Below are 19395 nucleotides of genomic sequence, written 5' to 3'. Positions count from 1 at the left end.
AGATGGACAACAAAAGAAAATAAAGAAAAAACAAAAAATTATTTTGGTACACTGTATCCATATTTATTTCTTGTTTTTTATCCATTAGAAACCTAATAAATTGTATTTAAAATTAACTTACATTTTTCTTCCATATTTAATCTAATCGATATTCTTTTCTTCTTAATTTTTCTTTTATATAATTTATTATATCCAATGATTTCTAATGCTTTGCTCACTTTTTTTTCACAAATAAAAGAGAAGAAATTTCTATTTATATATAATCATTCATTTTTTGTTTTTGCACTTAAAGATTATTCTTTTTTTTTTTCTTTCTTAATAATCTCCTCCAAATCAATTCGAATCTATTGGAAAAGTTTTCCTTTTTTTTCTTTAAATATTTTCTTTATTAAGTTCTCTGAGAGAGAAAAGATTTGTTTTTTTTTTGGGAGGATACTCGGAACAGGTAAGATTTTAATGAATTACTAAGAAAATTAATATAAATTACACCCACTACATCGTCTTCTCTCTCGCACACACGCGATCACCGTGAGACTCAAAGTTTTTGGAACCAGGATAACACCACAATTTAACCAAAAAAATAAAATAAAATACATCTGTACACAATAATTCCGGAAAAGTGTCCTTGTTCTTGTTTTCTTCTATGCCCTTTTTTTTTGTTTTACTGCATAAAGTAGTCCGGATGGTCTGAATCCTTTTCAAATCTCTTCGCCTCCTCTTGCATACTTTCTTTGATCTTGAGAATTGCCGCTGATTCCGTCTGATCCTGAAAAACAGGTCACATGGTAGTTTCCAAGAGAAATTTTTGTTTTACGATAATTCTATATTAGATTTCTTATGAAATAGAAATTATTTTATCTTTACCTATTTTGGATTTTTTAATCTTTAAAAATTTTCTTAAAATTATCATTCTTTCCTCTCGATTCAGCATTAAAATTGATTTTCTCCAAATCTTTCGGCTCTTGACCCATCTTCGTTGTCTTTTCCTTCGTTGAGTTTGTCTTCAACGTTTTTTTAACGTCTTTCGTCAATTTTTTAAGCATGTGCGCCATTTTGTTGTCTTTTTAGTCTTCAACGCCATCTTAGTTTGCTTCATCATCTTCGTCTTCTCATCCACTTTTCTCTGTACTCATTGCTTCCTCAGTCTTCTCCTTATTTTCTCCACATCTTTCCACGTCTTCCCTGTCTTTTTGGGTGTCACGGGCTTCTCAGCTTTCTTCGTTTCCTCCATCTTCTCTTCAGTTTTCTCCTTAGTCTTCGTCTGATTGGTTTTCTTCGTCTTCGTCTGATTGGATTCCATCGTCTTCGTCATCTCTTCCATCTTCAACGCCATCATCGTCTTCATCATCATCGTAATCTGCATCATCTTTGTATTCCTCATCGCCATTAGTATTTGTGAAATAGTTCTAAAATTCGCTGTAAACTCTGGGAAAATCCTCTTTTTGCAATGAATCGAGACTCTTACGTAAAGGTACTTGATCTTATAATAACCCACAGAACCCTTAAATACTAATAATGAGGATGATCCATTAATTCTAAGAAATAGGAAGACATTTTTCTCACACATTGGTGAAAATCATTTAAAAATCAGTTTGAAAATCAATTTAAAACCAATTTTTGAGTCATCCTCAATTAACCTTTAAAAAATAAGAGAAAAAAATATCTTCCGGAAGACGGGATACTCACATTTTCGCCTGGTCCCGCAAAAGCCCCTAGATTGTAGTCCCCCATGCCACTTCCAGAATCCTCACGGGGTGTACCAGGGCCACCATTTGCCGGGCTATTCTTCATACCATCGAGTCCATCGCCATTCAACACGGGACCCATTGTTGATGGCCCCATGGGACCCATTTGCCCACCATCGGGCCCACCGCCCATTGGGAATTCCTGAAAAGTCATCAAGAATACTTTCGCATTATTACAAAAAAAGATGGCAACCATTTTACGCCATTTTGCAAAATAAAAAAAAAAGACAAAATTCAATTTTTCCCATCATGGCGGAAAATCCCGAATATTTTTCTATAAAATGACATAACCTCAATCAATTTATTCACTTACCCCGCCCATATTTCCGCCCGATACCGGCTTCATCAGCGTGTACATGTTCTCCCCACCGGAATTGGATGAGTCCTGCGGTGACGGCATTATGGGTGTCCCGGGGCCCGGTGGCCCAGATCCAGGTGGACCCCCATACGTGCCAGGTGATGACGAGGAGTAGCTCATTGTTGTAGAGGTGTTAGGCTGCCACTGTGGTCGTCCACCGGCAATTCCCATACCAGGCGGTAAACCCGGTCCACCTGGGCCACCAAGTGAGCTATTTGGTGGTGGTGGACCCCGAATACCGGCTGGTCCGTAATTACCGGGACCCATTGGCCCCATACCGGGGCCTCTGGGTGGATTCATACGTGGATTCATTGGGCCAATACCCGGTGGGCCGCCTTCAATGATAAAAGAAACCACATTAGTGCACGCATGAAATTGTAATCGCAAAGATGGCGTCTGGAGCCATTTTTTCCCGCACAAAATTCGCCATATTATTTACAAGAAAATATGGATAATCTATTGTCTTTTGTTTTTTTTAGAAAGCTTAAAAAATTATAGAATTTTTAACATTTTTGAGAAGAATAGAAAAAAAACGAAAAAAAGAATGTCTAAAAGATAATAAATTATCTATCTTTCTTTGCCTCAAACCAAATTTTTCATAACCGTTATTGCCAATTTTTGGACGCCATGACGCCATTTTGAATTTTTGAAATGTACAAAAGCGTTTTGTTTTTTTGAAAGCGAATTTTGCGTGTTTCTTCCCCACATGAGAGATGGCCCCTGATCCACAAAACACTAAGTAGCCACTGAGAATGGGTGAATGAGAAATCCCCTCCAAAACATTCCAGAATAACTGAGGAGAGATCTCCTAACTTCCGGGATTGCTTTTCTTTTTAATTTCTTAATTTCTTCCCGGAAGATTTTTTGATCATAATTTTCCCCGGAAAATAATCCTTTTTTTTTTGAGATCTCTCCATTGTTCTTCTGGAATGTGTAAAAATAAAAAAAAATAAAATTTGAAACAATAAACAGAGAGAAAACAGATGAGAATTTGTGACAAAATCACAGCACAGGCGAAACATAAATTAAATAAATAAATCAAGAGCAAGTGATATGGGGAAGCTGAGGAGGGTGATAAATAAATATATATAATTTTGTATATAATAAATTTTGTGAGAAAATGCATTTTTTTTGTTGTTTTTGAGGGGAGAAACAAAAGAGAGGGGGTGGTGTGGGTGGGTTGCGGGGGGTATAATGGGGGGCAAGCGACACGAAATGCCTACCTTGCCACGCCACAAAATCGCCAGCTTCACCTACAAAGAATACAAAAAAGAGGAAGATACGATTCTCTCTCTAACTCTCTCTTTACTCAAAAAATGCCTTCATCGCATTTTCTCTCATTTTCTTTTTTTTTAATTGGATTTTCTTAATTTTTTTTGGTTAAATATTTAAATTTTGGGATTTTAGGGATTTTCAGCAAAATTTTCCAGAATAAGTTTTCTTTTTTTTTTGTAAAGAAATAAATAAAATTTCATGAGATGCTTACCTTGTCGCGATGGATCCATATTGTTTGGCATCATTGGCTGCCCCGGAGGCCCATTGAATTCATTCCCAATGCCCTGTGGCATTCGGACACCAGGACGTGGTCCAGACGGGTACCTCGGAGCACCCATGAAGGGCTGAAAATTTTTGTTAGGGTCAATAAGCATTTCCATGAATTTTTTTGAACATTTAACCTTTTCAACCTTAAGCAGGTAAATTATTGTCTCAAAACATCGACCTGGTTAATGACCTAATTCTGAGAAAAGCTTACAAATATCTTTAGATCAACGCGCCACGTGAAGGAGCATTTTTTTTTGAGTTTCTGAGAATTTATTTGAATGGTTGAAAAGGTCAAAGAAATTGCTTAAAATTCAATTTTTGTTCTAATAAACTTTGCATCAAAGCTCCTGTCTGTAAAAGAAATGAGTAGCCAATCAGCGCTCTTTTCCACAGGTTCTTAAACCTTTATTACGAAGACGAAGCTTCAGTGCAAAGTTTAGTCGGATAAAGAAGAAAAGAAAAACTTACCGGGAAGAAATTGGGTGCCATTGGACCACCAGGCATTCCGTCGTTCGGCGGAAGCTGTCCAAGAGGACTCGGAGCTGGACCGGTGTTCTACAAAACAATTAAAAAAACAGAGATTAGAAATTTTCTTGAAGGAAAATATTAAGAAAATTAAAGAAGTTTCGGAGATTCAGGAAAAACTTCTAGCTAGATTATTAAAATTCTAAGTTTTGACTAATTTAGTTAAATTAGTAAAAGAAATTACATTTTTTCTTTAATTTTCAACGATATCTTATCTTGGAGACTATTTGTCTCATTCTTCAGGCATTGAAATCTTTTTTTTAAATCTTTTTTGTCAGTTAAAGTAAAGACTAAAAAAAGCAAATATAAATCCTTACATGAGCTATTCCATTGACTCCATAGCCAGAGCTAACAAATCCATAGTCGTGGAAGGCTTTTGCCTCAGACGAGTGATCACACTGATCCCTCCTCTCGGGAGCAGCGCAGTACAAATCCCAGAAGACGCACCACCATGAATGAAGGAAGCCCGGTGGCTCACCAAGTGTTATATTCTTCTCCCATCGGATTTCCGAAAGGAACGTCTGGGCTGCTTTCTGAGCTCCAACGTGCAAGAGGTACTCGTACACGTAGAGAGCTAGCTTTTCGCGAGCCTGTGCGTCCGATGGGACCGTTGAATTCTTCGACTTTCCATACATTTTTCTAGCCAGGGCCGAAAGGTCAGAGATCTACTGAAGAGGCCTAAAAAAATCAAAAATTACATTTTTTTTAACCATTCATTATAAAATTATGTTTAAACTTTTAAAGAAACCTTCAAAAAACTACAAAAAATACTTTTGTAATGTAATATAAATGTAATGTAATGTAAATGTAATATAAAAATTAGTTTCTTTCAAATTGAAAAATAACGAAAACTATAAGAGGTAGCTTTATGGTGTGTTTGGAAGTTTTTCAAATTAAATTATTCTACATTCATCTGTATCATTATTAATTGTGAAAAATAAATAAATAAATGAAAAAAAAGAGCAGGTAAATTTTTACCTTGACTCACCTGAGACCTCTGTGGCCACTTGGCGTGTCTACGTGGATTTCTTTCTATTTATTGCACAAAATCAGCCACAGAAATTCCCAATTACTGTGCCAATGGACCTTTGGGGCATCCACCCTTGCCAGGGGGTCCCAATGCGGAGGCTCCGCGAAAGGTGCCGAAACAGGAGAAATTTCCTCGCGCGCACACACACACACGACACAACACAACAGCTAAATGAGCCAAACTTTGGGTGGCTTCACTTACGGTTTGGGGCACCCAGTAGGTCGTGAATGGTACTAAAAGTAATCCCAGTGGATACTCACTGAATTCACGCGACACGCGTGACCCGGATCATTGCACGTTTTCACGGTGAAATTGCAAACCTCTTTTTGCCCCCAAATGATGCACCACTAATGTTGGCTTCAAAGACGCCACGGCTCAATTGTGATACCTCTATGGCTACTCTGCATCCGTCTCTTTCACACCACAAGCTCCCTGTGCACGCCATCTCACTCACGCACGTGTGGCATGAAGGTAAAATGAAGGAGGCAGATAGATGGGATTATTTTAGAGAGGATTCCCGTAGAGGTCGGCTTAGCATGAAGCAACACCCGTTGCTTTCAATGTTGCGGTTCAGGCACTATGTGTGGAACAATTCGAATAGCATTTGTGCACGTTTAACTGCAATGGCATCAGTTTTAGTAATCAATGGAAGAAAATGGAATAGTTAATTTTTTAATTCGAAAAATTACGCAAAAAATGCTTCTGAATGAAGATTTTAAAAGAAGAAATATTTCTTGACCGTTCTGAACATTTCTAATCAGTATTCCTAATTTTTTCTTGATTAGAAAGTCTAGAGGACATAGAAAAAAAAGATAATTTACTTTAATGTGAATTAAAAATTTATTTTTATTTTTTATTTTTATGTTTTTATTTTGTCGATATTCCCCATGCTAATTTTAATTTTTTTTAATTATCAAAATGTTAGTTCTTCTGTTAAGTCTTCTTCCTGAGAATTTAACGTTATTGAAAAAAAAAGAATCAAAAGAAATAAAATCAATTTGTGATTTTTTTTAATTTGAAGAAGCTTTAGGTGTTCTTAATTAATTTAATAATTACAAAAAAAAATATTTTCATGACTAAATGCTAGACTAAATTTATTCAAGACATTGGCAATAATATTGAGAAAACAGTGCAATATTAAAAATTTCCTAATCAATTCTTGATGAATAAAAAAAATAAATTTTTCGGGTCAAAGTTCAAATTCGTGCATACCTACATTTTTAATTGTTGCATCGATTAGGGCGCCCTCAGTGACTGAAATGGAGACTGCGCACTAGCGAGAGAGCTTTAATGCCACACATAGGAAAAAAAAAGTTCATTAAAGCTAAAGGCAATAAAAGAAAAAAAGAACTAAAAAGGTTTTTAATATATGGATGATTTTTTTTTCAAACGGCGTAATTTTTTTCTCATACTCTTGCACCAATTTGCAATGGAAAAAAGCGATAATTAAAAAAAATACATCTGCCAATAATTCTTTGGCGAAAGTGTAGAGAAATAAGCAGAATAGCAGAGAATAGAGAAAAATTCCATAAAATATTTTTAAATAAAATTTGCTCAACTCTGAGTTCCCGCTTTAGTGGAGCTTGAGGATTTTTCATTTTACTAATTTTTGAGCTTAAAGGGATGGGAGAAAGAAATTTTTATTTAATAAATAAAATTATTTTCTTTCAGAATGAAGATAAGTAGAGAATTGTTTAATTTTTTCGATAGAATTATAAAAAAAGATCGTTCTTTGAAAAGGAAAAATGAATAAAAATTCCAGATATAATTAATTTTCCTAAATCAATAAAATCAGATTTTTTTTCATTAAGTCGTGGTTTTTTAAAGAAGATAAAATTAATTTATTTAAAAATTCTTTTAAAACTTAATGTTTTAGCTAATGAATTAAGTATAAATTGCATGATTTGAGCATTTAGAAAATTCTTTTAACCCATTTCAGGCGAAAAGTTTTGGAAAAATATTTAATAAAATTTAGAAAATATATTTTTTATTTTTTAGAATCTAAAAGATTACAAAAGTGGGTTAACAACCTCCAAATTCGTTTTTCGCATTAAATTATTCCGAATAAAACATTAATTCTTTTTTTTTTGTATTAAAAATTTATTTAAAAAAAATCCAGAAAAGGCAGTAAAAAAACTAAATTCCTTCATCCTTTTAGGGTGGAGTAGATTGTCCATCAAGGGCACGAAGTTGTGTTTTATGCCACAAATGCCTCAAAATGTGCTCACTTATTTCATTGGAGTATAAAATACCATCCAGGAGGCCCTCAGAAAGCTTCCCTGATACAATATCCCCAGCCTGGGGTGTTTGAAGAACATACCGATCAATTTCATGGATGGCCACGGAAGCTTTCTGCCTTGCTATCCCTGAGACGAAGACATCATCAATCCAGAAGAATGGGATCTCCTTGAAGGCCATCTGGAGCCTCTCCAGGATACTCTGTGGGTAGATAATGCCACAGCCTGAGCAGTAGTGTGGATAAGTTTCATTTGGGTACTCCTCTGGGCTAACATACCTGTAAATAGAGCAATCACCGATTGTGGGAGAAATAAGAACAGCCTGAAAAACATTGCTGAACAGAATAAAAAACTCACCAAGCTGATGCTTCATTCCTTAATACGGGATTTGCTAGTAAATGCGTACAGAAGATCTCATGTTGACTTGGTGGTGCTTCTAAGAAATCACAAAGTGCTGGAATATTGATGAAAATATCATCATCTGCCTGAAAAAGATTTAAAAAAGAATAAAATCTTAAAAGTTTCGCTTAAAATTAAATTCGATCTCTGTTGCATAAGTTTAGGCGAACTACGGCAGTTCATCAGTGTATCATCTAGAGAAGCTACAGACAGCTCTAAAGGAAGGATCACAGGAAGGATAACATCAAGAGCACACAGATCCCGCACAAAAGATCAAACTATCAGAAAAACACCCAAATGTAGGCAAAATAAATAGATCTTCACAAGATCACTTTATGATCACCTTTGGCGCAACATGGCGACCTACCTTGAACACATAACGAGCCTGAGGGCATTCCTCGGAGCCCCATTTGAGTGCCATTGCGTGTTTATAGGTCAAATTTCGGTAGGAATCAACAAAAGATCCTTGGACAACATCCCCAAAGACATTTGCTTCGTGCTCAATGGCCTCCTGATGCCCCTGGGAGAGTCCTACGAGGAAGACAACACGCGTGTGTCGCCTCCACGAAGCCCACGTTTCACGAATTGTTTGACGCTTCCGTAAATTCCCCGGAGCACTGTGCACGAGAATTACAACCAATGGATTAACACCAAGGCTACCACATGATGGCTGTTGGATGGTGTAGTGAAAATCACGGAGATTTAAAAGGCTATCCGGGGGTTTTCCTGTTCGTGTAATTAATATTAGAAATACTGCCACGACGGTAAGAGCAAGTAGTGCCACACGCTGGATGCGCTTCATCGCAACTGGGGCCCCACAATGCGTCAAAAGGGGCTTTTAACACACCTGATAAGAGATAAGGGTGTGTGACGATGATAGATTTAGCGGCTATCCATCATCAATGGAAGTTGATTAATGCACACGGAAAGTGTGTCGAAATACGGCAGGAAAATTATTTTACCGGACTTCCACATGCAATGTACTTCCTATTTGTTAAAATATTTAAATTTTATCATGATTAAAATGCTAAATAAAATTAAGGATCTAATACAAATAAATTTTGAGAGAGATTGATGCGGTTGTTTTATTAAATTTTTAAATCTTGAATGTTTAACCGTTTTTCTGGACCAAACAACCAATACATAGCATTCGCGACACCTGTATGCTGTGCTGAGTCCGGGGGAGAAGAGACAAAAGAAAACGGGGGATGTGTGGCGCAAGCGCATGTGGGGGTGGTTTCGAGCATTTAGGTTGCTATCTTGGGCGCAGTTGAAAACAAGGGCTGGTAAGGAGCGAATGGAAAAGGGCGTTGCAGCGTGAAGTTTGAGGGCCCCATGGGCAAGGAGAATGAATTTCTGGAGGCAGCTCGCGCGGGGAATGTTGCTGCTGTTGAAAAGTACCTCTACCAGCGCTCAAAACGTTCCGGACCGCTAGCCAGGTGAGCTTTTGTTGTGTTGTGTTGCACCAGACCCACCCCAAAGCTGCCCTAGAAACCCCAAAAATTTGTCCACATTGTCCTGTATTTTTTATAGCCTCCGACGGACACCTACAACCAATGTCCAGGACTCAAATGGGTACTCAGCTCTACACTATGCTGCTCTCAATGGGCACACTGAGGTGGTGCAGGTGCTACTCATTGGTGAAGCTAATCCAGATATTCAGGTATGATGTTTTTTCTTTCTTCTCATCCCTTTGGTGGTGTGTCGTGTTGTGAGTTAAATTATGAAAGACTTTTGTTAGAATTCTACTTAAGAATTCTTTTTAAATTTCTCTTCAATTCTTCATTTTTTTTTAAATTTTAAATTATTTCAATATGGCTGCAACGCTTGCAACAAAATGGTTGCATCAAAATGGCCGCAATACTTAAATTTAAATTGAATTAACTGTCAAGAATTAATTTATTTTATTTTTATAGGATCCCCGTGGTTCTGGCCCCCTACATTTAGCGGCATGGGCTGGACATCAGGAGGTGGTGAAGCTATTGCTGAGCAACAAAGTTAGGCCTGCAGAACCAAATTTACAGACAGCCGATCTCGATACACCACTGCACTGTGCTGCACAACATGGTCACACGGGTGCTCTCACATCACTCCTGGCACACGGTGCTGATCCACAAATTATAAATGCACGCGGGGAGACACCATTTGATCTGGCAGCACAGTACGGACGGCTGCAGGCTGTACAGATGCTTATTAGGGCCTATCCTGACCTATTGCGACCCTTCAGGCGCCCATCATTGCACATACGAACACCTCTTCACTTGGCAGCACGAAATGGCCATGTGAGGGTTGTTGAGCTTCTTCTTGCAGCTGGAATGGATGTCAATGTGGCCACTGAAGCTGGTTCAGCACTCCATGAAGCTGCTCTGTGTGGAAAGGTAAAAAAAAAAGAAAAAATCCTTCAACGTGCAACGGCTTCAACGTATTTTTTTGATTTTGTTTAATTTCTCAAAAGGATGCAGTTGTGAGGACTCTCTTGGCATCAGGTGCAAATCTCGGAGCAACGGATAGCCATGGAAGGACACCAATTGATCTCCTTGAGGAATTTCCGCCGCACGTAACGCGACGTATTGTGAATGTTATCAATGCATTCAGGCGACCTAGATCGTCTAGCCCTCGGAGTCCAGCGAGAACGGCACCACCAAAGCCACCACGACGAAATCTCAGTGTTTCCCCAACGAAAGATGTTGCACTGAGAGACTACGATCCAAGTAGGAAGCTAAAAAGATGGCGACACAGTCATTTTATCGAAAATTGCATTGCTGCAGCGAGGTTTGTTCCTTCAGCAGTTGTTGCATTCAGTGCACCAGTATTGATTTTTTATTTTGATTTGTTTTAGATGCCCTCTGAGTCCTACAAACTATCTGCAACCACCAACACCTGAGCATGCACCACCACCGGCATCTGTGGCTGAAACAACCATCATACGACACATGCGCCCATTTAGTGCAACATACAGTGATGTTGCAACATCCCCAGAGAGCACCTACAGTGTGAGTTCAAGTGATGACGACAGCGACACGAGTGATGGATTGTTTCGCGGTACAACATTCCTAACACGTACTTCCCTGCATGAACGTTCACGCACATACATAACGCACCAGAGATTTGATGTAATCGACCGAGGACGCCTTGGTGAGGAACCAGCACCGCCTGAAGAGAAATCACCTGAAACTCCTGATACACGGTAAGCATTCATATTATCAGATCCTGAAATATTCCTCAAAAACCTAAATCTTTGCATTCTTCTGAACATTTCTCTACAGATCCGTGGATGTTCGGTGTTTGATGGAGAAAAAAGAATGGAGAGCTCTGTCGAAGAGTTTGGAACTCTTTGGTGGAGAATATGAGAATGGTGAACCGGAAGTTGAGAGTGAATTGGATGTTGTGCTAGCAAGTGTGGGCCTAGCTCACTTGGCGGATCAAATAACAGCTGCTGGCTTCGATAGTGTCCCGTTCTTGGCACAAACTCTCCGAAGGGATGATTTGGCGGATTTGAATGAAGAGGATTTTGGGAATTTGCTTAATGCTCTCCCCAAGGAGGATCCCTTCACCTACCCAAAGGATCAGGAATTCAATCTCAAGGAATGGCTCGAAAGTATCCACCTTGGGGGCTACATTGAGGTATTTGAGCGTCATCTGATGACAACGTGGGAGCGCGTTAGTAGAATTTGGGAGAGTGAATTGCAAACTCTCCTGGAAATTGAGAAGATTGGACATCGTCGACGTATTTTGCAATCTCTCGATCATCTCAACGGTCTCCTCGGGCCACCGAAGACCATCCAAACGGCCCTGGAGATGCACAACCCATTGGAGGTTGTGGGTGTTGTGTCGCTAAATGCAACAGGGGCCAAATGGCGTCATGCGCCAGTTAAATTAACCACGAGCGCCATCACTTACAGAGCTCTCTACTTGGGAGCTACACCCATTGATGTCACCCACGATGCCGCCACAACGCGTGATTCAATTGTGATGCTACGTCGGCAGGAAGCACGTAGTGCCATCTGCTTGACAATCAGCTGCAGAGGCATCGAACGACTTCCGGCTGATACGAAAAATCCTCGTCCCGATGAGGTTTGCCTCCACAGTATGCGGGATATTGCATTTGCATGTCAGGATGCGGATGATTTCTCCCATTTTGCTCTCATCACAAACGAAGGACGCCATCTTTGTCATGTCTTCAGTGCTCAGTCAATGGTAAGAAAAGGACGCCAAAAAATTCGTTACTTTTTGAAATTTCAAAGATTTCCCTTTGCTTTTCTTTGTGCAGGACCTCGCAACGGAAATTATCCTGACGATTGGCCAGTGTTTCGAAATAGCTTACCAAATGGCCCTCTGTGGAAATGGGGAGGTCTAACACCCACACCCAATAAACACACACACACACACACTGCCACAACTGTTTCAACGTGTTTTTAAGGATCAAAAGGAAATCCCTTTCTTATAATAATATTATATAAAAGAAAAGAAGAAAAAAAAAGTATAAAATATATTTAGCATTTCAGGAGCAGCGGTGCTCGAAAAACCACCCACATGGATGCCAAATGGGTGTATATATCTTGTTAGAATGTATCGGCAAAATGTTACTATATATAAAAGAAAAAAGTAAAAGAAAAGAATAAAAATGAAGCTCAATATTAAGATTTAAGGAACAAAGAAATAAGAGAAGTAAAGGTGTTGTTGTTTGAACAAGTCAATGGATTTTTTCGATTTTATTACCTGATGACGATATTTAAAAAATAGAAAATCCGCTTAAAGCGATTAAGAAAAGCTTAATATTGTTAAGTTTTTTATTTATTTGGCAATGAAGGACGTTTAGCTGACGAAAATATCCTTGAAAATATATCAAAATAATAAGAAAGAAAAGTCAATAATAATTATTAAAAAATTGATTGTATCAGTTTAGCAAATTTTTAGTCTTGATATCCTTCGCTTTTTCGGCTGTAAAGATTAAATCATGGGAAAGGACTTTAATCATTTTTATGCTAAATTAATGTTAGATTTTTTATTTCTTACAATAAATAAAATTGTTGGGTTTTAGGGAATTTAAGGAAGAAAAAAAAGTAATAATTAAAGGACGCAGGTTTAGTTCTAAATTGGAAAAACTTCTTAAGAAAACATTTTGAAATTAATAAAAAAAAAAAAGATATAAAATGACTCAAAATTGAAGGGCTTAGAACGTTTTTTTTTGTTTGGGTCTCGTTGATCTTGTTCTAATTGGCTTTGATGGAATTCCTCTGCAAGATTTCCTTTTCTTCATGATTTCTTATTGTGCTGAAAAGCTAATCAATGATTGTCTTCTTAGTTTCAACTGGAATCCTCGAAATCTTCCATGAAGAAATTCTTCTGCTCAAGTAAACTGAATTCTTTTGAAATAATTTTTTATTTTCAATATTTTTGAATGGTAAGTATTTTTTTTAATTATTTTTTTAATTTATCCAGCGGAAAGATCTTGATGAACTAAAATTATGAGAATACTCAAATTAAAATCTTTTAAATAAGGACTATTCATTTTGGAGATTTTTGTAAAAACCTTCTAAAGAAAGAGTATAAGACGTTAAAAAATCATTAGAACTATACTCAGAAAGCTCTGAAAAAAAAACTAGAAAACTAAAAAAAATCATCTTGATTTTAGTACTTTTTGGGCTTTAATTAAGCACTTTTTAAGCTAGAATTAAGCATTTTCTGAAGATCTGAGTATCAGTTTTAGTTCAGATAAATATTCTTTTTTTTTTTTTAAATAAATTCAATGCAAAAAAATTGAAGTGTCCCTATTCACCCCAACTTGCAAAGTATAAATTTTCAGAGTAATTTCCTTTTACCTGAAACTCCTGCAAATTTGAATATTTCGCAAGCAGTAAATTTTTAACTGCTACAGGAACTAGAAAACTTTAGAGAATCTCCCGGGACTTCAAAAATTGCCTCAAAAAGCTAAAGGAAATTGCAGAGAATCGAATAAATCTCCAATAAGACAAAAACAAATTTTACGTGGGTTAATTTATTTTATTTTCTTTTTTTTTTTACTTTGTTGTACCCCCCACCCCGATTGCTTGTCACAGTTTCGGCTGCTTGGGGGCAACCCCGTCAATTGAATCCTCCTCCTCGTCCACTGCGTGCGGTCTCTTCAGGAGCCCCATTGGGGGGCGTTCATATTCAGCCCCTGGGAAGATGTAGGTGCCCCCATGGAGACGGTAGAACATGTCGGATTTGCATTCGGAACTATTGCTGGACTCCCCCAGTCCAGAATCATCCCGATGGCATGATGGAGCTGCTGGTACCACCTGATTTTGCTCCGGAACCCCATCGAGTGTCTCCCCATTAGGGGAGAGCTTCGGTACGTGTACTGTGGCCCTTTCCTGGAGTCTCCCTTCGCGCCAGCAAATGTCACGCCACTCACCACCCAATTCCTGACAGAGATGATCAATGATAACATCTGAATCCCCGAGAAGCTCCACGTCGAAGCACATGTGTGGCAGAGGTTCACGATTTATCAGAATCTGGGGAACATTTGCTGGGATTGAGCTGGGAATTAGCGCCACGGGACGAACCTACAAGAGAAGAAGGTAGATATCTTGAGAGTTTTGTGATGATCCAAGCCTATAGGGAGATTTCGTTCAAACCTTTAGGCTGGATCCTATCACAATGAGCAGGTCACAGGAATCTCGATCCGTCATAATGGCGTCATGGAAGGCCGATGGGAGACCTTCGCCGAAGAAGACAATATCTGGCTTCATTATACCACTGGCCACAAGCCCCGGGGGAAGATCTCCAGCTGCCGGTGGGGATTCCTTCTCAGGCTGGCATACGGGACAAAGTGGGATCCGCTGGGCTTTAATATCATCCGCAATGGCTGTCGAGGGGACTTTGTGGCCACACCGTGTGCACGAGGCTGTGGCAAAGGAGCCATGACACTCGATAACCTGCTCGATGCCAGCCACACGCTCCAGTGTATCAATGTTCTGCGTGTAATTCCGCAGGAGACGCCCACAGCGCTCTAGGCGACGGATAAAACGATGACAGGGACTCGGTTCAAATTGCCCTGGATAAATATCTCGTGCAAAACGGTAGAAGGGTCTCGGGTCCCGCCCAAAGTACCCAATATCGAACATTGCCTGTGGCTCGGTGAGATCGGGAAAGTCCTCCGCGAGGCGCCTGTAGATGCCGTCGCGTGAACGAAAGTCCGGAATGCCACAAGATACGGACACCCCAGCTCCCGTGAGAACAATTATACGTGATGACGTGCGCAGGAGCTTCACAACATCCGAAATTGTGTCAATATGCTGGAGCTTCTGACGCTTTGTGGCTGCCTGTGCCAGGAAGGAGATTATGTACCACAGAGACATGTTGCATAGACCCTCAGGTACGGCTCCATCACCCACAAGGTTCCCAAGGATAGCTCTAGGGCTCATCCCTGACAAAAGTTGCGATTGAATCTACAAAGAAATCTCAAATTAATCTTTCCGGCCGAAGAAATTAACCAAAAATCTGAGCGAACTTACCCAACTCCTCGATGCTGGATCAATGGCAACATGGAGAATGTCGGAAATTGATGAGATTTGGGAATCTGTGTCACTGTCACTATCATCTCCGGATGAATCTGAACTTGTGTCGTCATTCGAGAAATCTTCCTTACTCTCCGGACACTCTTCAACATCCTCCTGACATGCTTCATCATCAATCCTCTGCTCATCCATGCTTGCTGGCTGTGTTTTCGGTTTTCCTGTGTGTGTGGGTTTGAGAACTTCCGGAAATCACCGGAAGGTTTGCATTTCACAGTGGACGTGCATTCAAATTGCACCCAAAATAAATAAACAAACTTTCCAACGGCTTTTTTTGAAACGTCCCCCAAGAAAATTCTACGTCACGATATTTTTTGTAACTCCCCGAGTGAAAATGGGGTATTTTCAGAGCACTTTGGGGGCTGTAAATGCACGAAAATTGATTTTCTCTCAGAGACAAAAATATTTTTCCATCAAGCAAGAATGGCAGCCATTTAATGACAATGACAGTGGCATGACAGTTTAGCTGGTGGGAGGGGCAATGATTTTTTGTACTATTTGACAGCTGTCACTTCTCGCGGTGCGTGTGGGAGAATAAACATCTGGCCAGGAAATATCCTGTTTTCTGTGATAATCCACTGAGGAAGTGCTGGGACAATGGAAGGCCTAGAGCAGGGAATACTAAATGTTACAAGACGCCTGGAGGCAGAAGTGGATGCACAATTGGAACGTCTTGAAGCACGTCCAGAAGAGGAATTGGCTGCCCTGCGGCAGAAACGCCTCAAGGAGTTCCAGGAGCGACATCAAAAATTGGAAGAATGGCGAAAACTCGGTCATGGTCACTACAATGAACTTCCGGATGAGAAGGAATTCTTCACAGTGGCAAAAGCCTCATCCAGTGTTGTTTGTCTCTTCTTCCGCGGAGACATTGAACTGTCCAAGGTGTTTGCGATGCACCTCAAAAAATTAGCTCCGAAGCATCTGGAGGCGAAGTTCTGTTGCATCGATGCCGCACGGGCCCCCTTCCTCGTGGAGCGTCTGCGGATAAAGACAATTCCAACCATAGCATTGGTACGTGATGGAAAGACAAAGGATTACGTTGTTGGGCTACGAGATTTGGGGGGACGAGAAGACTTCCGGACGGAAATCCTCGCGGCACGATTGGCCCGTGGAGGGGCTATTGAAGTGGAAGATCCTGACATTCGTCCGGACATCCTAAAGAAGCAGAATATGAAGATAATTCGCGGCAAGGATGACGAATCCAGTGATTCAGAGTGATGCAAATACTTTTCTATTGTACTCCCACGCTTTTTTTAATTAATTAATAAATTCTCAATCTCAATGATTTTTAATGGCTTTTTTTAATGATTTATTTTGTGAGTAAAATTTTTATATTTTTCATAGATTAATAATAAAGTTCTAGTCAGAGGTAAGAGCCTCCTCAATGGAGGCTTCAACTTGCAACTGAACAAGTTCCATTTGAGTTTCTTGTAACTTCTCCCCGAGCTCCTTTATCGATGCAAGGAGTTTGCAATTCTCCACAATGAGGGCTTCCATATCGTGAGAGTCTTCCTCCCCCGCAGCTGGGGGTATTGATTCACCTGCCAGTCTTGTCACTTCCTCCGTGGCATCCCGCAGTCGTGCTACGAGACGTTCAGCAAGTGCCATGAGATGTCTATTCTCCAGTTGCAGCTTAACCACTTCCTCGGCATCTGGATGGGTTGTGTGCGGAAGGAGAAGATGAACATCGGCATTCCACTGCATCCTGGATTGCCTGAGGCGGCGCTTTAAGTGTGTCACCGTACGCTGAACAGCCCACAGTTGTTCCTCCCTGTCAACTGAACCTTCACGCCTGAGCCGCTCACACAGAAGCAAAACAATTAAATACAGAAATCATAAAGATTCCCTTTTAAATAACATCTAAAGTTCCTCGGTAGTATAGTGGTCAGCATCCCCACCTGTATAACATGTAAGCTCACCTGATATCCTCATGCAGTTGCTCCAGAAGTCTCTCCTGACGTTCCAATTCAGCTGCCACCTCTGCGGGATCTTCAGGCAGGGGCGGGGTTGTGGCATCATTTCCCACAGCCGGGGGTGGTGGCTGTGGTCGACACCACGGGAAGATGTGATGAACTTTCGGTGTGAATTTGAATGCCTTCCTCTTGCGCTCCTTCTCCGGACTACTATCCCCGGACAAGGTGGCATATCCTTTATCCTTTTTCCTATCACGCCTACGTGCACTCCTACCACCCTCACCGTCGTCCACATCTTCCCCAGTTCGCGCTTGGGAGGCGTACAACCCAGGGAACTCCTTCTCAACGTCCGGACTCTCAAATTCCATCACAAAAAATATTCCATAACCAAATTCCTCGTCTTCTTCTTCTTCACTTTTCTTATGTTGTGAATTTTTTTTTAGCTGACAGCCTCACAAGAAAGTCACAGCATGTACTGGTAGAAATCTTTCGATAAAATCTAAAGGAAATTGTTGGTTTTAATGCTTTTTTGCGTTTTTTTTTTTTTGAGATTTTTCCAATTTTTCTGGGGAAATTAGGGATTTCCAAGCTCTGGAGGATCCCGAAACCTCTAAAATATGAGGAAATGTATTTTTTGAGAGCGAATTGAAAATACTAATTTTTCCACAATTCATTTTGAAATTTTAAAATTTTCCGTTAAAAAATTAACGATGAAAAGTGAGAAAAATTGAGTTTCCCAACCGGAAAAGCGATTTAAATCTTCTAAAATGGGATTTCTAAAGGCTTGTGCCCTCTTAATTCATTAGAAAAAAAAATTAAAATCTTCAACTTACCTTCAAAATAGCGCTAAATTTTCTTTTCAATCAAACATTTTCAAAGATCGCAGGAAGAAGTAAAAGAGATATGTTTTTTTTTGCTATATATACATACTTTTATAGAATCATGTCCATATACAATAATTCAATTCTTGTCAAAACATTCGACATACAGCTGAAATGAGCCTACAGGTACATTGATTCACTCGATAGATACCCATAGAATTGAAAGAAAAAAAAATGGGGGGAAAATGAAAAGAAAATAGAAAGGAAAAATGAGGGACTGTTGAAGGAAAGAAAGGAAAGAAAAGGAAATGTTCTTTTGTCTTTTTTAGTTGTTTTTTTTTTAAGGAGATAAAACAGCCTACACTACGCCCTAGTCTCAGATAAGGTATACAAAATCATCGATATAGTGCCCCTCGCTCAGGTGGACGATCTTTTTCGAGAGGGCAAGGTCGTTCTTCTCGCACTTGATGACTGGTGGCTCGAAGGCCCCGAAGAGATTGCTGAGGATGGCAATTTGGATGTTGGTCATCTGGCAACGGTGGCGCTTCTTGTGATTACCCAGGAGGGCACTGGGGCCGCCACCAGCACCCAGGCTACCCGGTGGGAGTCCCACAATACGATCAAGAATCTCAATGGGAGCTGCTTCGTCGGCTTTGAAGCCATTGAATCCCTTGAAGCCATTCTTGAGCTCTGGGCTGGCTTTCTTGAGGTGCTGCTGCTGCTGCGCCAGGTGCCCATCAAATGGTTGCTGCGGCACAATGGCATTCCGCAAATCAAGCGGTGCTGGTGCCTTCTGCTCTGTGGGTGTTGTAGCACCACAGCCACCACCGAGAAAACCCGGCCCCACATCTGGGATCTGGTCAATGGAGACGGGCATCTCGTCGGGGTGCTTCATCTGCAGATGACTCTCGAGGGCGGATTTTATTTTGAAAATTGCACTGCAGAAGGGGCACTTCTTGTTGATTAGCTGCAAGTTCTGCCTGAATTGACCCTTCCGTTCGCGCGCCCGAGAATTCTGGTACCACACCTGCAACACAACACAACAAGCGTCAAGACGACGCATCCAGCAACCCCACCCACGCACCCCCTCACACAACACAACACACACACTATGGGGAGCTATCACGCTTTGCGGACTTTTTTAATTTATTTGATTTTTATGTTTAATTGAAAAACTAAAAATTATTAATATTTTTTTAAGTTAAATAAATAAAATATTCAATTAATTAATTAATCAGTTTGGTAAATAAATAAAATTGAAATAAA

The 19395-nt window shown here is 39.9% G+C and overlaps 7 protein-coding genes across 23 annotated transcripts in view; 2 read left to right on the top strand and 5 right to left on the bottom strand.

Annotated features, from left to right (window-relative positions):
* Positions 1-38: 38 nt before the first annotated feature.
* Positions 39-5777, bottom strand: LOC129793801 (single-stranded DNA-binding protein 3). 15 transcript variants are annotated; one of them, XM_055834168.1, is made up of 8 exons: positions 5159-5777; positions 4488-4848; positions 4114-4200; positions 3590-3722; positions 3327-3356; positions 2059-2438; positions 1687-1887; positions 39-760 (listed from the first exon to the last, which is right to left on the bottom strand). In XM_055834168.1, exons 2-8 carry the CDS (start codon positions 4803-4805, stop codon positions 662-664), a joined length of 1248 nt encoding a protein of 415 aa, XP_055690143.1. In that variant the 5' UTR covers positions 4806-4848; positions 5159-5777; the 3' UTR covers positions 39-661. The 15 variants fall into 15 exon arrangements, with proteins under 15 accessions (XP_055690143.1, XP_055690142.1, XP_055690141.1 ...); XM_055834167.1 differs by having other exon boundaries at positions 5149-5604; XM_055834166.1 differs by having other exon boundaries at positions 39-766; positions 5149-5598.
* Positions 5778-7304: 1527 nt separating this feature from the next.
* Positions 7305-8673, bottom strand: LOC129793805 (beta-1,3-galactosyltransferase 5-like). The gene is made up of 3 exons (XM_055834182.1): positions 8204-8673; positions 7795-7922; positions 7305-7715 (listed from the first exon to the last, which is right to left on the bottom strand). Exons 1-3 carry the CDS (start codon positions 8636-8638, stop codon positions 7355-7357), a joined length of 924 nt encoding a protein of 307 aa, XP_055690157.1. The 5' UTR covers positions 8639-8673; the 3' UTR covers positions 7305-7354.
* A 375-nt stretch (positions 8674-9048) lies between these two features.
* On the top strand, positions 9049-12612 carry LOC129793794 (ankyrin repeat and sterile alpha motif domain-containing protein 1B-like). The gene is made up of 7 exons (XM_055834139.1): positions 9049-9275; positions 9370-9499; positions 9753-10214; positions 10292-10608; positions 10676-11023; positions 11103-12033; positions 12107-12612. Exons 1-7 carry the CDS (start codon positions 9172-9174, stop codon positions 12191-12193), a joined length of 2379 nt encoding a protein of 792 aa, XP_055690114.1. The 5' UTR covers positions 9049-9171; the 3' UTR covers positions 12194-12612.
* A 1206-nt stretch (positions 12613-13818) lies between these two features.
* Positions 13819-15859, bottom strand: LOC129793799 (NAD-dependent histone deacetylase sirtuin-1). Its single transcript, XM_055834156.1, has 3 exons — positions 15336-15859; positions 14457-15269; positions 13819-14384 (listed from the first exon to the last, which is right to left on the bottom strand). Exons 1-3 carry the CDS (start codon positions 15528-15530, stop codon positions 13890-13892), a joined length of 1503 nt encoding a protein of 500 aa, XP_055690131.1. The 5' UTR covers positions 15531-15859; the 3' UTR covers positions 13819-13889.
* Positions 15860-15898: 39 nt separating this feature from the next.
* Positions 15899-16687, top strand: LOC129793809 (thioredoxin domain-containing protein 9). Its single transcript, XM_055834187.1, has one exon. The coding sequence runs from the start codon at positions 15993-15995 to the stop codon at positions 16611-16613; it is 621 nt and encodes a 206-aa protein (XP_055690162.1). The 5' UTR covers positions 15899-15992; the 3' UTR covers positions 16614-16687.
* On the bottom strand, positions 16681-17738 carry LOC129793806 (ralA-binding protein 1). Its single transcript, XM_055834183.1, has 2 exons — positions 17315-17738; positions 16681-17187 (listed from the first exon to the last, which is right to left on the bottom strand). The coding sequence occupies exons 1-2, from the start codon at positions 17674-17676 to the stop codon at positions 16755-16757; spliced, it is 795 nt and encodes a 264-aa protein (XP_055690158.1). The 5' UTR covers positions 17677-17738; the 3' UTR covers positions 16681-16754.
* A 705-nt stretch (positions 17739-18443) lies between these two features.
* LOC129793790 (zinc finger protein 2) overlaps positions 18444-19395 on the bottom strand; it is a 40723-nt gene continuing 39771 nt past the window's right edge. For all 3 annotated transcript variants that reach the window (XM_055834129.1, XM_055834130.1, XM_055834131.1), the window contains one exon: positions 18444-19156. In XM_055834129.1, the coding sequence (XP_055690104.1) occupies positions 18506-19156 (651 nt within the window). In that variant the 3' untranslated portion in view covers positions 18444-18505. The remainder of the gene's footprint in view (positions 19157-19395) is intronic.

The sequence above is a fragment of the Lutzomyia longipalpis genome, chromosome 3 (genome assembly GCF_024334085.1).
Source record: "Lutzomyia longipalpis isolate SR_M1_2022 chromosome 3, ASM2433408v1".
NCBI classification, from domain to species: domain Eukaryota; kingdom Metazoa; phylum Arthropoda; class Insecta; order Diptera; family Psychodidae; genus Lutzomyia; species Lutzomyia longipalpis.
The sequence above is the reverse complement of the archived record's forward strand: the minus strand, read 5'-3'. Positions and strand labels throughout refer to the sequence as shown.

What these genes read in the sequence shown, in the direction of transcription:
- LOC129793801 (XM_055834158.1), bottom strand. Translation starts at nt 4,805, where the DNA reads ATGTATGGAAAGTCGAAGAATTCAACGGTCCCATCGGACGCACAGGCT. An exon ending in TGGCACCCAATTTCTTCCCG is followed by an intron (nt 3,723 to 4,113) that starts GTAAGTTTTTCT and finishes AAAAATTTTCAG; the next exon opens with CCCTTCATGGGTGCTCCGAG. An exon ending in TATGGATCCATCGCGACAAG is followed by an intron (nt 3,357 to 3,589) that starts GTAAGCATCTCA and finishes TATTCTTTGTAG; the next exon opens with GTGAAGCTGGCGATTTTGTG.
- LOC129793805 (XM_055834182.1), bottom strand. Translation starts at nt 8,638, where the DNA reads ATGAAGCGCATCCAGCGTGTGGCACTACTTGCTCTTACCGTCGTGGCA. An exon ending in AGGCTCGTTATGTGTTCAAG is followed by an intron (nt 7,923 to 8,203) that starts GTAGGTCGCCAT and finishes AATCTTTTTCAG; the next exon opens with GCAGATGATGATATTTTCAT. An exon ending in AGGAATGAAGCATCAGCTTG is followed by an intron (nt 7,716 to 7,794) that starts GTGAGTTTTTTA and finishes CTCTATTTACAG; the next exon opens with GTATGTTAGCCCAGAGGAGT.
- LOC129793794 (XM_055834139.1), top strand. Translation starts at nt 9,172, where the DNA reads ATGGGCAAGGAGAATGAATTTCTGGAGGCAGCTCGCGCGGGGAATGTT. An exon ending in AAGCTAATCCAGATATTCAG is followed by an intron (nt 9,500 to 9,752) that starts GTATGATGTTTT and finishes TTATTTTTATAG; the next exon opens with GATCCCCGTGGTTCTGGCCC. An exon ending in AATTGCATTGCTGCAGCGAG is followed by an intron (nt 10,609 to 10,675) that starts GTTTGTTCCTTC and finishes GATTTGTTTTAG; the next exon opens with ATGCCCTCTGAGTCCTACAA.
- LOC129793799 (XM_055834156.1), bottom strand. Translation starts at nt 15,530, where the DNA reads ATGGATGAGCAGAGGATTGATGATGAAGCATGTCAGGAGGATGTTGAA. An exon ending in ATCCAGCATCGAGGAGTTGG is followed by an intron (nt 15,270 to 15,335) that starts GTAAGTTCGCTC and finishes ATTTCTTTGTAG; the next exon opens with ATTCAATCGCAACTTTTGTC. An exon ending in TGATAGGATCCAGCCTAAAG is followed by an intron (nt 14,385 to 14,456) that starts GTTTGAACGAAA and finishes CTTCTCTTGTAG; the next exon opens with GTTCGTCCCGTGGCGCTAAT.
- LOC129793809 (XM_055834187.1), top strand. Translation starts at nt 15,993, where the DNA reads ATGGAAGGCCTAGAGCAGGGAATACTAAATGTTACAAGACGCCTGGAG.
- LOC129793806 (XM_055834183.1), bottom strand. Translation starts at nt 17,676, where the DNA reads ATGGAATTTGAGAGTCCGGACGTTGAGAAGGAGTTCCCTGGGTTGTAC. An exon ending in CAACTGCATGAGGATATCAG is followed by an intron (nt 17,188 to 17,314) that starts GTGAGCTTACAT and finishes TGAGCGGCTCAG; the next exon opens with GCGTGAAGGTTCAGTTGACA.